The 15,379-nt window shown below is 40.6% G+C and overlaps 1 protein-coding gene across 5 annotated transcripts in view; it reads left to right on the forward strand.

The window, feature by feature from the left end:
• The window catches only part of ATP2B2 (ATPase plasma membrane Ca2+ transporting 2), a 1,489,679-nt gene that overhangs the window by 1,447,510 nt on the left and 26,790 nt on the right, over nucleotides 1–15,379 (forward strand). For all 5 annotated transcript variants that reach the window (XM_086938944.1, XM_086938947.1, XM_086938945.1 and 2 more), the window contains one exon: nucleotides 8,492–8,674. In XM_086938944.1, the coding sequence (XP_086795070.1) occupies nucleotides 8,492–8,674 (183 nt within the window). The remainder of the gene's footprint in view (nucleotides 1–8,491; nucleotides 8,675–15,379) is intronic.

Here is a 15,379-nt window from a genome sequence, read left to right on the forward strand (position 1 = left end):
TGTATCCCTTTTTGTCAAGAGATCTACAGGTGAGCTAGTATTACTTTTACACATGCATGAAGTTATAGACATCAACATGAATGCAAAAAGGTCATGGAGGCACAGGCTAAATGTGCACTACCCTGGAGTTCCACAGGGATTCACCAGGAAAATCTTTGCACCTACAAAGGCAATGTCAGAGCAGCAGAGGGAGAAGTATGTGCCTATCAGTATTCATACAGACACACCTTGACCCCTGAGGTTCATAGAATTCCAAAGAAGGTGCAGGTTAGCTTCCATGCTAGGCTGAATGAAGTATAGGCTGGGACTCAGAAGTTAAACAGTAGTGTAAGTTTATTCTCAAATGCTCTGGCGTCATGGTATAACTTCTTTGTGCCCCACTTCTGTTTGTAAGGCTCTTTCTTTAAATACCACAGAAAAATTGTTGTAACAGGAGTTTATACTATTTGTTTTCACGAAAAGGGTTACTCTGGTTATACAGGTGTAGTCAGTGGGGAGCTCACATGTAGTTCACTCCTAATCCATTGAAGGTCTGGTTATGGCCTCCTCATTCGGTGCCATTTCGCCCCACCATGTGTGAAAGTCACAATGCCTTAGAGGGAAAGAACTCAAGAATGCCATCACCTGCATCATTTTCAAGGCATTGAAGGACATATGGCAGATAAATGTGTGAACCTCTAAGCAATTTCACTAATTAGAGAATCTCTGTCAGTGACAGAAGTGTGATGAAGTGGTTGACTACATTCAACCTCCTGGGAGCATTTAGGGTCTCTGAAAAGGATCATAGTCCACATGGACAAAATATGTATCTGCAGGTAAACCATTATTATCGTTTTCCATGCTCGGCAATTTGCAAACAATGCACCATCAGAGTGTGTTAGAGCATGTACTATAAATAGCATTCTTTCATTGCATAAGATGCTCTTAGTGAGGGAGATCCCACCAACTACTGGAAAAAGTGTGTCTTTTCAGAAACTCGTTTGTCATCATACTTTGTCAGAGGCTCGCCCAGTATATGATGTACACTTATGTAAGTCAACACCTTGCACGGATCCAGACAACCCTTATGGTTAGACAACCTTAGAAAGCGCTCTAAGTGTTAGCTGTGAAAAGCAGCCTTCAGGCTTAGTCCGGAAGGGGTGTAAAGCAGCTTGTTTTACCAGAACATAATCTTATAGGTATAGATTAAATGAAAAAGAACCACAAAAGTTATTTATAAAAATATCTATTTATTATAAGACAATCACTACCACATACAGATATCTACTACCCGGAGATATACACAATGAACAAAATACTTTGCAATAGAAACACGTACGCAGCACAGAATACACTGAGGTCCCCAGGGGGAGACAAGACCATGTACTAAAATAGTGGTATGGGAACCACGACTCGAGTCACGGATATACCCAGAGTATGTAGGCGTGCTGGGGACCTAGGGAACCACCCAACGTGAGTTGTGTGCAGTGTGGGAAAACAACAGTGTTCTCTGTACAAATCAATGTTTAAGCCGGGGTTGCAATTTTAAAGAAAGAGGACCCTTCCCAGTGGACCCTGAAGAAACCCTGTAGAAGACAGAAGGTTGGAGATCCACCCCACCCGCGGATACTTAGGAACCAGGATACCTGCACCTGGGAAGCCGGGTGCATAGGTGTGAAAAGGCATCAGAAACCGCCGTCAAACCCAATGAAGGACTTCAGAAAGATGCTGCTACTGGAGAATGTGGAAGTGTCCAGTTTAACCCAAAGGGGGATATAAGATGTGAAGAACCTTCAAGCAGAGGAGACAGAGTCTATCTCACTCAGGAGTGACCAGGAGGCACAGTAGACAAATGCCCACTGATGTCGGGTGCTGCAGGAGAGCTGACAACGACCTTGAAACTGCACCTCTGTGGACCATGCGATGCTGTGGAAGTACAGGAGCTGTACACAAGCTGTCCCACGTCGGATGTCGAGAGTTGAGGGGTCGATGTACAGCAGGAGTACCAACAGGGTTTGTCAACCGCAACCAATGTGCAAGTTAAAGAAGGTGCAATGTCGGAACGAGCAAGGTCCAGGAGAGTCACCACAAGCAGGGGAGTCGGGGCAGGCCCCGAGCAATCAGGGGAACCCAAATAATTCAAATGTGACTCTCGACAGGACCTACAGGCTGGAGGCACTGGAGTCGCAAGAGGACCCTAAGCAGCTTACCAAAGAAGCAGTCCCACAGTGCAAGCAGTGCAGTGTTGTAGAAGATTCTGGTCACTGGAGATGCTTCAGGTTGGGGCTACTGGGAGCTTGAAGATTTTGATGGAAGGAAGCCAACAAGCCTTTGCAAAGGCAAGTTGACGTGCTGTACAAGGGTTCAACTGATAATGGCCTCAAATTGAGTGAGAGGACAGGGCAGGCCTCGAGGGATGTGAAGAACCACTACCTGTGTTGCTGAGCCTTTCAGAGTCCGTGAAAGTCCAGGATCAGCAGACCTGTCAGCTTTGTTGCGGTGCCTGCAGATGCCGGGAAGTGACTCCTTCACTTCAAGGGAGATTCCATCAGATCTCTTGGATACCCACAGGCCTTGGAAGGTTTCCTGTATGGAGCTCAGGCATGGACGTTGCAGTAAATGAGCAGGGCAAAGAGATCAGGAGCAGTAGGAGTCTTCCTACTTGTAGCCTTGATGCCCAGAGCAAAGTCCAGCGTGGCCAGACGGTCAAAGTTTAAGTAGTGTCTGAAATTAGTTATGTCCCATTACAAATCTAGGGACCCACCCTCAGTTAAGCCCTTAAGTACCCTAAGAAAAGGGTTGGGACAATTCAGGCTTCCCTCCCAGGGGACGGGTTGGACAGTGGGGTGGATGCTCCCATGTCCTCTGTCCAGTTTTGTGGCAGAGCGGGAACCAATGGCTTACTGAGCTGGTTTGAACTGGACTATGCAAGGAGGACACAAAATTTTCCCCTGAAGCAGACTGAGTGGCGCTGGAAAGCGCTCCTACCTGGCTCCAATACACCAAACCCTTTCTGGGAGGTGGTTACACCTCCCTGTGACAGGATACCTATTGTTCTACCTTCCCCTGCTTGAGCTCTGGATCAGCAGCAGGAGGTCAAAATCGCGTCTCTGGGCGGCAGCAGCCATGTTGTGCTGTCTGGGTCTAAAAGACTGGTACCGGGAGCACTGAAGACCTAACGGACGGCATTTACAGTGCTTGGAATCATACCTCCCACAGAGTTTAGTGTGCGAAGGTATGATTCCACATGTTTGATATCAAAACATTACGGTTCATTACAGCCAATTTCGAGATGGTCATCGCTCAATGACGCGTGTCCCTCTATATGTTATATGGCTGCTTCACTTACAACCTGGAAGAATGGACTCTGAAGGGTGTAGGGTTGTTCTGCTCATGCAGGGGCACGCTCACACTTAGAACCGAGCACACTGCCTTCAGGATTGTAAAGGCCTGCTGTAGGGGTGACTTATAGGTTTTAAGTGCAGAGTGACCCTAGATGTAGGGGCCACCTTAGTAGCATATACTAGGGACTTATAAGGGTACCCCAGTATCCAATCTGGGATGTACATAAGTACTTACCATAACCTTTTAGGGAAGAAAGATGAGAGAGTGGGGTCCTGATTAGGAGGATCCTAGTCAGACTACTCAGAAACAGCATAGCACCAGGCAAAAAGTGGGGGTAACCATAAACAGATCCTACTTTCCAACACACTTCATTTAGAAGTTCTCCACAAATTATAATGTAAGCAGTCAAATGTGTTTGTAAAAGTAACATCAATAACAAAGACCAAATAACAAAACTCTACAGTCTTCAAAGATACAATAGTTGCTTAACACCTTCGATGCTGATGACGAGCTCAGCTCGTCATCAGCTACGGCGCTCGTATGCTGATGACGAGCTGAGCTCGTCATGTAACGAGGTATTTTAAAAAACGCCGCACACAGCGGTAAAAGCCGCTGCAGCGATGCGGTTAATTTAAAAATCCACAACCATAAAATATGTTTTTTGAAGTCCATTTCGATTACAAATTCATTCCATGGTGGTTGGGACTTTGATTTCGACTTTGAATGTAACCATTGACAACTGTTGAGAAATATAGGCTAAATTAAAAACATACTTTATATCCAAAGGGGGAGAAGGAACAGTCTGTGATCCTTTCAACTTCCTTAGCTTCAATATGAAAAAATCAATGAGGGAAGGGATCACTTGTCCTGGATAACCAGGGTTTTGTAATCTAATTGCTTCCGGTTCCGATAAAAAAAACCTCATTCACGTACCAAGGCTCGAATGGCGGTGTATCTTGATTCTCCGCCTTTTTGTTAGCAACGTGACAGCATCATCATCAGATTTGAGTGTATGCTTTCTCCACCCGGAGGTCGACCACTGGTTAGTGCAGTAGGGATTAGTGATCAAAAAAAGTAGTGTTCAATTAAAAAGGCTTCTATGGCCAGTTAAGGCAAATTTTAATTAATGCTGGAAAAAAGCCTGGTTAAAAGGATTTGGCGTGCGTAGGAAGCTTGAGTTAGGGGTATTCTGCACTTTCTAATGTCCATAAAAAGGTCGACATCTTTCAGCCACTAGTTGTCAATAAGAGGTCAGGTTGGCTTTCTTCAGGACCTAGTATCTATAGTGAAATAATGAAAAAATGACCTTATTTTGTAGGTTGATTCTTGGAATAATTTTCCCGAATTTGGAAAGGCCTCTAAGTACCTGTGGATATTGGAATAACGGGGGAGGGGGTAAAGGGACAGACAATACAAGCACATATAGATAGCGTCAATGCGCAGTATCATACATGCTGTCGTGCTTGAGATATAGAAGAAAATTAAGGAACTCAAAAATGGCAATTCTTTGCTACATAAGGCCCAATTCTCTCGTTCCCATTAGGCAAACTTTCTCTCATTGGTCACACTGAACATGTTAAGGTTCTGTCATTCATATGTGTGGAAGGGTTGCGCTTGTTAGTGTCTAGTTAGTTCACTTCTAAAAGTATGTATGCAGAAAATGCATGCTGGTGGGATACAGGTCGCATTGCTACATGGTTTCCTTATTGTGTCATATGCGGTTATCTGGTTAATGACTGGTGTCGGTCTGCTTGACCGAGGTCTGTTCTGGTTTTATTACGATATTTGCATCTATTGTATAACGGACAACATGGTGGCGACATTGGTCCCTTGTCTAGGGATCATAGACAATCAATGCGTATCGTTTTATGCGTGTTTTTTTTAATTAAAAACATGACATCAGAATAAAATGTGAGGAACATTTAGATCAGGTGTTTAGATGCAGGCTGTTATAGCTGGGCACTCCAACCACCAAGCCCCCAGTTGCTAGGCTTCTTTACCACATAGTTCACTTCAGGCTCAAACAAGAGCTCTGCATCAACTATTAGACCAACAAGTATGTGCTCAGTAGTACTGCCCGGCTGAGAGGACACTATAATGGTGGTATGGTAGCATGGACGTCGAGACACCAAGCCACCAGGTGCAGTGGAAGTGACATCACGTTTGTTGATGCCAGAGACACCAAGAAAGAGTCATTCTATGATATCTGATCATATGTTATCCTATAAAGTGATATCACAGGACCTTTTACTATAATGAAGTCACAGGAAGTGACACCACTTACATTAAGAATTGAGCATTGTTGGACTTTGTCCTCTCTCTAGGGTCCCCCTCAAACTTTTTGCCTTCACCCGTCCTGTTTTTGAATTTTGTTCTAGTTGGCAATAGGACTCTGCACTTTAGCAACGATAACCAGTGCTAGTGTGCCTGTGCTTACTCTCCAAAACATGAAAATATTGGCTTACATCTAAATGGCATATATTAATTTACTCCTAAGTCAATAGTACAGTGGTATACCATATAGCCAGGGCTGGCAAATTAATGCTAATTGTGGGCCTGCAGCAGTTATTTTAAGTAGCCACTTAAAGCATGTCTTAGATCTGCATTTGCAACCTGTGTGCAGTTTTAAATTCCTAATTTGACCGGGCTGATTAAACACCTTGCCAGACCTACATCTGCCTATTTAATACTTATACATCACCCCTAAGGTAGGTCCTAAACCGCCTCTAGGCAAGGTGCACCCAGGCACCTACTTCAGAACACTCTATGGACCTAGAGAAGATCAGAAGAGGATTGAACCTACTGTCGGTGACCTGAGAGGAGTCCTGAAGAACTGGACCTGCTATCCGTGACAAATAAGTGGCTGATCTCCTGTGTGGCTGCAGAGAGACTTTTTCTTGCAGATATTTTGTATTTGTATGGATTCTGAGCTCCAGTTTTATTGCCTGCCGGAGTCAAGCTTCCTGGGAAAACGTTTTATACTTGTGGCCCTACGTACTTATAATTTATCCATTGTGCTGTTGGTTACTCCAGATCCCACCGCAGTGTACTTAATGTGACCCGGAGCGACCTCCTCTAACTAAAATCATTAATCTCGTCACTTTTTAAGACCAAAACCATGGCAGCCTTTGCTGGGACGCAGGGGTTTCAACTGTTAAAAATTGATAACTTCATATGAGTTAGTCATCTCAGACTTCAGTCACTTTCTGGCTGCCTTGGACCACTGGACTTGTGTGTTTATATTGTACAGAACCCCCTGTACTACATAAAAATGTTTATAGTTTTTGAGTAACACAGAGGGCCCGATTCACAGAATGAACTTAAGACTCAATCCTAAACTTACTACTATTTCGGTATTCACAGAAGTTAGTAGTCCTAACTATAGGACTCCTAAATGCCTTCTGTGAATACCGAAAGTCTTAAAATTAGGATTTTTCTCAATTTAGTAGTAGTAAAGTTAGGAGTCCTAACTTTACTACTACTAAATTGAGAAAAATCCTATTTTTGAGACTTTCGGTATTCACAGAAGGCATTTAGGAGTCCTAAAGTTAGGACTACTAACTTCTGTGAATACCGAAATGAGTAAGTGTATTCTGTGAATACTTAAATAAGTAAGTGCGTTCTGTGAATACCAAAATAGTAGTAAGTTTAGGATTGAGTCTTAAGTTCATTCTGTGAATCGGGCCCAGAGTTTTTTGACTACTGAATAAATTATGAATTCAGCGACCTGATGAAGCATTTCTCTTGTCCTTATATGGTGCATGCACTTCTGTATGTATGTTCACTGCTGTTGTTTGTATAACTGTTTTGTTCTCTCACTATATGGTTGTGTATTTGTTAACTTTGGAGATATGTACAGAGCATGTGTGGATCTTCGTCATGTCTTTGTGGCTCTGCTTCAATCTATGTATAATATTGATTGGTTTTATCTATGTATAATGTTTTAACATGTACTTGTGAAATTTTGAAAAAATACTCTATTTAAAAAAATGATATATATGTTTTGATAATAAATGATTTAAACTATAAGTCTGTGGGGCATGTTATTTTGGATATATTACCAAATTTCAAAGTATTGAGTTGGGAGAAGCGTTTCTATTGTTGATTGCTGGCTGCTTTTGTTACAGGGGGCTAATATTGCAGCCCTGCTGCAAAACCGGCCCCCAGTAATGAAAAACAGCCCTTGCAGCTCAAAATTGACCCCCATTCTTCCGGACCACTGGAAAAATGCCCGATACCCGCTACGGCCAGTCCGGCCCTGCTAGGAGTCCAGAAGTTACTGTTCTTGGCTATTTATTGGTTTCAGTCCTTTGAACAACATATCACTTGGTAGGTAGTTTGCCTTGGTAGGTCTTTAGTATCTTGTGATGATGAGGGTATTTCAACAAAGCATGAGGACCCGCTTATCTCAATTGGCAATTCTGTTGCTATAGGTATTGCTATCATTCACGTATTTAATGCAAGATAGGCCTTTGATTTGGCACTGCAGTGGATTCATTAGTGCAGAATTCAATTTCTAAATGATTTTGAGCTTTTTATGACCGAGCAAATTGATGTCAGAAGGGTAATTCGTCATTAGATTGTACATGAGTAGGAGTAACTCAGGAGGGTTAAGTTTGAACCTTCGCACAGTGGGGGAGGTTTATAGCTCATGGTGTATATTTCTCTCAGAAAGGAATCCTGAACGCCTTCCTCTATCAGCTGTGAACCTGAAATCTAGTGCTTTCAGCTAATCAATCGAGTCAGCAGCATTAAAAGCTTTTTTTAACTATTTAGTTCTATTTGTTGTGAAAGATTTGCAAAACAAATCAACAGAGCGTTTGTTTAACAAGTATATCAATGTGTCATCGTTGGCACCTGTACATGCACCTCAGGGTCAACCAGACGAAATCTAAATGAACTCATAAATAACTCTTGGCACTGCCCAAAAATGCACCCAGCCATCAGCCACAAAAACCGATTAAACCTTTCATTGAACTGTATAGCACATCTCATTAAACTTCAACACTTTCATTCCAAAATGCCTTTACAAAGTATGCTTTTATAAACTGTTTGGCTAAGATAATTTGTTTTGGGAAATGTTCTTTCTTCTACATTGAAAGCTATAACATTTCTTTTCTCGTAATCCAGCATTCTCTTTAATTTACATTCTGATTTCTTTTCTAAGGTCATTGCCTCAATTCCAACAAGTAGGCTTAAGTTTTTGATATCAGCCGGGCAGCTCACTCGGAAAGAGGAAACAACAGATGAAGAGCAAAATGAAGACACAGAGGAGATTGACCACGCAGAGCGAGAACTCCGCCGTGGGCAAATCCTTTGGTTCCGAGGGCTCAACAGAATTCAAACTCAGGTTTGTGACAAAACCGTACAAGGGGCGGGCTCTGGGCTAAAGATAACTCTCAGATCTCCATTGGTGAAGAACGCCAAACTTGAATTTGCCTTTAATTTTTTTCTGTAGACTAACAATGAAGGTTTTCATATTTCTGGACCATGTTTTAGCATTACAATCAATAAGGGTACAAAAAAAGGACTGATTCTTTTCGGGGTAGAAGAGAGAATGCAAACTCAAACAAAAAAAAAAAAGGAAGAGAGAATGCAATCGTGGTGTCCGCTTTGGACACCATAGTCAATTCTAAAGAGTCCGGTAGATGTAATGAAACAGCAGAACAAGAGAGAAAAAGCTGTACATTCTAATAGGGTGCATCACAGTCTTCCTTTGAGCCATGGCACCCAGGATTCACTTTCAACTTCATGTTTATAAATAAAATAGATCATAGTGACCAAAATGCTAGAGCTGATTCACAAAAGCATTTATGAGTATGGTAAGTATTGTATTAAGAATGTCTAGGTATGATTTAAAATAGAAGAGAACCACCCCATCAATTATGCAGGAGGGATAGCAGCACCCGGGCTCAGGAGCCCACTTAACCATGTTGGGCCTATGGGGCCCATTTCCTTTGCTTGCTCTACGGGCAATGTGTCCCATCTACACCACAAGCTCACAAACTCCCCATCTATGTTGTCTGTCAGCATTAGAACCTCACCACTGTAAACATCAAGTCAGAAATAAAAATCAGTATTATGCCAAAGCTTTAATTTTTATTGCAGTATTTGCAATTTTAGTAGCTAAGTTGTGTCTGTGACAAGGAGAGCCCATTGTTGGTTTGGAGGGCAGAATTCATGTCAGAATTTCTGGACATCCACAAAGATAAATGTACACATTATTAAGTTACTGGAAACTTGAATATATAGTAGTTATCCTGAATATATATAGCATTCATTTGTCAGGCCTGGACTTATTTTGGAGACCCCTGTGATAATTCTTCTCATACCAAAGCAGAAGCAGGACAAACAGCAGCAGCAGCATGACATGAGACGATGCACTGATTGGCTTTTGTGATTAAACTTGTGCACTTCACCATCCTGTAATAATTGTAGATAGAGGGAATGTGTGCTATCTGTCTCTCCTGCCTCACCCTGGAGGAGGGACTAGATCTTTAGAATCTTAGTGCCCTCAGATTCTAGAATGGACGGCCCTATGTCAGTTAAGCTCTGTGTTGACAGTTGGAGCAAACCCTGGCAGAGGTGTACACAATACAGCTTTTTCTCAGTCTTAGACCTGTTTCTATCTTCTGTTGGAAGCGCCTACTAAATTCCACACAATTAAAACTAGTAAACAAACCTCCTTGCAGTGTTCGTAAATCTTTAAAGCATACGTTTTATTCAACATAGATTTTTCACTTTTGCACAGTTCACATTATTAGCTATGTTTTTTTATGTGTGCACCACTAGATTTAGAAAATATCAATGTTTTCGGCCAATTCCATGATGCTGCCTCGGACTCGCCCACGTGTACATATCCTTGCGGAACACACAAGTTGTGATTTAGCTCTCCTTTGCATTCCTTATGGACATGTAATTTAACTGCAGCTTTTCCAACTGCAACAAGCATTTGCAATGCAATCTGTCTCGCCTTTAGGACCTTATATGCATTTAGCTATGCAGCACATTAGCCTGGGTGCTGAAACATCTACTGTTCATTAACATGGAAGGAAAGTAAGCGCCAAACTGCGTGACACACAAGGTTTGAGAGCAAATGGAGAGAAATATTGCCTTTCAGCAGAAAATGGTATAGTCCAAAGCTCTATTATTAATATCAAATCAGCGCCTTTGGTGGTCAAATCACTGAAAATACAAGCTTTAAAAAATATAATATTGTCTACGGGTGCTTGTGGAAGACAATTTATATGGACTGTAATCTAGAAAATAATAAAGTGATTCTGGTAGTTTACTGACCTCTGTTGGTCATTTTCTATCAAGACAGTTAAATAGAGGAAGTTAAACAAACGTCCCTAAGCAGAAGCAGACAAGTCCTAGGACTGATCTGCAAAGCCCACAAATTACATACACATTTAAGTATATACTAAAGTATATAAGTACTAAAGTATATAAGTATATACTAAAATATATACAAGAGGTCTTGAATGCTCCACCTGAAAATTGTATGTATGCATACATCATGACTCTTTCTCTCTGTTAGTCATTCTGACAGGGAAATGGTTTGCGAATTACCTTGTGAATTTTTTTAACATACCTTTATTCGCCTATGCAGTTTAAGAACTATAAACCCTCTAATTTCCAACAAAAACAATAAGTGAACTTGTAAACATATCTAAATATCAAATAGTAAACCGACAGCTTATCGATTGGCAGTAGTTATATGTGTGGGTATAATTGTTAAGCATTGCCTACTTTTACTTCAAATGCGTTAAACTGCAAACGTTTTTTTCCCCCTGGAGAAAAGTTCTATTAAAAGTTATATTTCATGAGAAGATTCCCCTGCATAAAATAAAAAATTGTCCAAATAAATGTTCTTTATTAAGGGGACACTTCCGGCGAACGTACATATCTATGCAACTTCACCAAAGTGCAGCATTTGTGAACTTCATGTAATATTGTCTGCAGAACTTGCATATTGCATACCCTTGGTGTTAAAACAAAGTACATAGAGAAACCAACATGTTTGAATGGAAATTAGAAGGAGCACCCTGGAAACCTGTTCCTGTACCCTCAATGCAGCGTTTCCTCAGCACAGTTGTTTGTTACATTTGATATAGTGGGCTGAAGTAAGATTAATTTTGTGAATAACTTCCATAGCATTCCTTTCTCATATCTATACAAGGATGGAGAACATTTAACGTGCAGATAATCCTGGCTGGTTATGTTCACAGGTGCAGTATCTCTTGGGAATCCGGTAAACGTTTTCTTTTTTTCCCATTTAAAGACAACCCATCATGAGTGTGTAACGTTAATATTTTGTTGATGTAGCTTTTATTATGTGTTTTTCATTTGTTGGAGACACAGTGAAACCTGTCACACAAGACCTTTATTTGGGACTTTAGGTGTTGGGAATTTGGACACACAAAGTTGAAGTGATTTGTAGACATTAGTAACGAGTAAATAAGAGAGTGGTATGGTGTACTAGACTACCACTGTGCAGATGCCTCTGGCAATAGCATGTGCATAAAAACATAGGTGCCCAGCTCTTTGACGATTACTTAACATGGATGCCATCTTGAATGCAGCAATGGGAAAGTACCAGAACCTGAAGGTATCCAGCAACAAAAATAAAATATTTTAAATAATTCAGCAATCCATGGTGGAAGACTCAAATATTTACAGTGGTGAAAAATAAGAATTGTTATTGCAAACCTATTTGTCATGCATTTGTTACTATTAAAATTCCTAGGTATAAATTAGCACTGAGGTGGATTTCCTCTCACTTCTCAATGTTTATGCAGGCAGATAGCTGACAAAAACTGTAAGTTATATAGGACTTGCTAGATGCTATTTGCTATTATTGGCCTAAGATACAGGTTTCACTGGACTCCCGTTTATGCTTCTGTCCATTATTACCACCCCAATAGCGTGGGCAAGTACATTCCATCCAGACTAGGTGCCACCAATATAGTATTTTGTTGTGTATATGTAAAAAAGCTAAAACTTTTTCTCTAAATGGCTCAGGTCACTTTAATATTTGTACCAGTGTTTTAACAACATTTAGTCAGTGGCGTAGCTAGACCTACTGTCTCCCCGGACGGCCCCTAAGTTTGCCACCTGGTGAAGATTAGAGTGGGGGGTTGCGGCTGATGGGCAACTTGTTCTGGGTAGGGGTTGCGGCTGATGAGTGACTTGTTCTTGGGGCAGAGGGATGGTGGTAGTTGACAGACACGTCATACTCACCTCCGCTGCACCCAAAAAGAATGCCTCCCAGGGTGCAGCGCCCCCCCCCCCCCCCACCCCCTCCAGCTACGCCACTGCTTTCAGTCTCATTTTTCTGTGGTAAATTGAGTAGTCGTTGTTGTGTTTCTAAGTGAGTGTAGAAACATCATTACATCGCACTGAAACAACAAACAGTGCTGCCCCTTGAAACTTGACATTATAGACTTTTGCCATGATCAAGAATCTTTATAAGCTATTGGTATTAGCGCTTTGTCTATGAGAAATATTTATATATTCCTTTTTATGTGTGGGGGAAGGATGGCCTGATAGTCCTAAGATGCAACAGTCCAGCGGATCAATGTTTTCCATAATTCTATTTGCAACTATATTAAAAAATGGCTAAGCAATTTGGATTTTTCCCCCGGTATATTACCATGCGCTCATTGGCATACAGTATTAAAAACATTCCATTTGTTTATTAAGCTAACCATTTTTCCTTGAACATCTCTGTTGTCTACATTATTGTATTATGCACACTGCAAGAGGCAATATATTTTTATGAGATTGCACATATATTTTGCTTATGTTTGGGAGGGATTTGAACATAATGTCTGGCTGTGCTACAATCCCAAATAGAACCTTAATTTCGTACGCATTTGGATATTGCATATGTTAGAAAGTGTAAGTTCTGCAAGTTTACTTTTGTTTTGGAATTCATAAACTTCAATTTAATAGTAAGTTTATGATTGTGGAGACTCTACAGTCGGGGCAAAGAGCTCAGCAAATGAAAAGATACAACATGTCCATCTTTTTGTATAGGAAGTTCTGTGCGCTGACTGCAGAGCCTCTTCAGTTGTATACTTACTATTAAATCAGAGTTTGTGAATTCCACAACAAACATAAACTCACACTAAATTGTATGTTTACCTTTGTGAATCAGGCTCTCAGTAAGTAAAAATGTGGCACCCCTAGGCATTGAAAACAATCATACAGCCTCCAAGCAGTTTGGTCTCCTTGTATGTTCCATCTGCACAGGCCTTTCTTTTCCTTTTTATTTTAATTGGTAATTTCACTCTATTCTACTTGAAATGGAGTCAGAAAAGGGAAGCAGTTCCAATTCAATGTTGCTTTACAGCAGACTGTTGTTATCATGCTTTGTTACTCAGTTTTGTCTATGTGTTTGTGCCTGGCAAATCATTATTGGTACTCATTTCTCATGTTTTGAATGTCATTTTGTGGCTGAAGTCTTTCACAGTAATTAGTGACGTTTTAAAACCAGACAGTCATCTGTTTCTCCTTAAGAAACAAATAATTACTTTCTCAAATATGCCTAGTAAAAACTATGGAGTGAAGGTCGGTAAACTTAATGAAAACCACGCAGCCTCGATTTCTAACAATTCCCCAATACATTGGACAGGTGTAAAAGGACACATTTTAACTAAGTACATTATCATTTTATTGGGTCTATCCGCTGTTGTTAAATATTTTTCATTGAAACTGATATTTTATGACTAAGAAATTGCACCTGAAAACACTATGTCGATTTCTTATTTCTGAGCATAGTCTGGTGGTTAAGGCAAGTTAATTTTCTCTTTTTGTGTCTCTCATTTTTATTGCACAGTATTTGATATGGGTGAATCACTTCAAGCACTTTCGCTTAGCAGTCATCAATTAATAGCTCACAACAACTTGCAAGTTAAAGTACTATACAGATGAGTGAGTTTTGAAAAAAAAAATCAATTTCAGTTAGGTAATGTTCCCCATATATTTATACTTCAGAGAGCAATGGGTTCGTCCACGGTGTTTTCCATCACAGTATTGGATAAATATGTTGAGCATCACAAACAGTCAGATGCTTGTCTAGAATGTGTTATGTCTTAGTTACTCCCACAACTAGATGAATGACCAACAAGTTCAGAGTATCTCTATGAGCTAGGAAATATGTGATTTGGTTTGCTTGTTCCTATACTGTTCTATGATGGTATATCGACCAAATGTTCTTTGACAGATAAATTGGTTTTGAACTTTTTAGATGTATATTGGCCAATGTCTTGCTATTAAATGGTAATAAGATAGGACCTATGCTACACACGCAGAGTGCCAGAAAAGAAGCAATTAGTGTATTTTATGTGTCTGTGTAAGAAATAGCACTTCCGACTTATTGACTAAAACTTATTGACTAAATGGACACACCAAATATAAACCACATAGAAAACTAAATAGATTGACACTTAAAGGGAATGACGTGACATACTAAAGGGCCTCTGTCACTAGAACTAAGTAGGACAAGGGGTGTACAGTTAGGTACACGCCATATTAGGATAGGAAAATCAACTGGTTTTGCATAGTAGGCACTGGGGAGAGGGTGAGACAGAAATACATACAGGTCAGACGTTGACTGTAGGGGTGGTTTTTATGATTTTGTTCTAACTTTAGACAGCATAAAGGCTGAATGTTATTAAAAGCAACAGTGGCTTAGAGATCAATTGCATCATTTACACGAAGCATATTTTTTGTCCAGACTGTAGCATATGTTGCAAGTGAGTGTAATCATCTTGTCCTGAGATACATGGATTTTCTGGGTATTTCTATGGGCGAAAGTGTTCAAACTATTTGACTTGCATCATACCAACATGTAATGAAACTACTGGCAAAGAGGTTTTTTTGTATTCAAGATCACTGTTGAACAACTTTAGCAAGATCACACAGTGTTCTGAAAGTGGGAAAACTTTGCCCTCCATGAGTCCAATGCCTTTGACAAAGCACAGCACAATTTCCCCAACTCTTCACTGATTGGGCTCATTTCAATCAAAGACTGCAAGAATAAGGTACA

This window comes from Lissotriton vulgaris, chromosome 9 (assembly GCF_964263255.1).
Source record: "Lissotriton vulgaris chromosome 9, aLisVul1.2, whole genome shotgun sequence".
Classification (NCBI taxonomy): Eukaryota; Metazoa; Chordata; class Amphibia; order Caudata; family Salamandridae; genus Lissotriton; species Lissotriton vulgaris.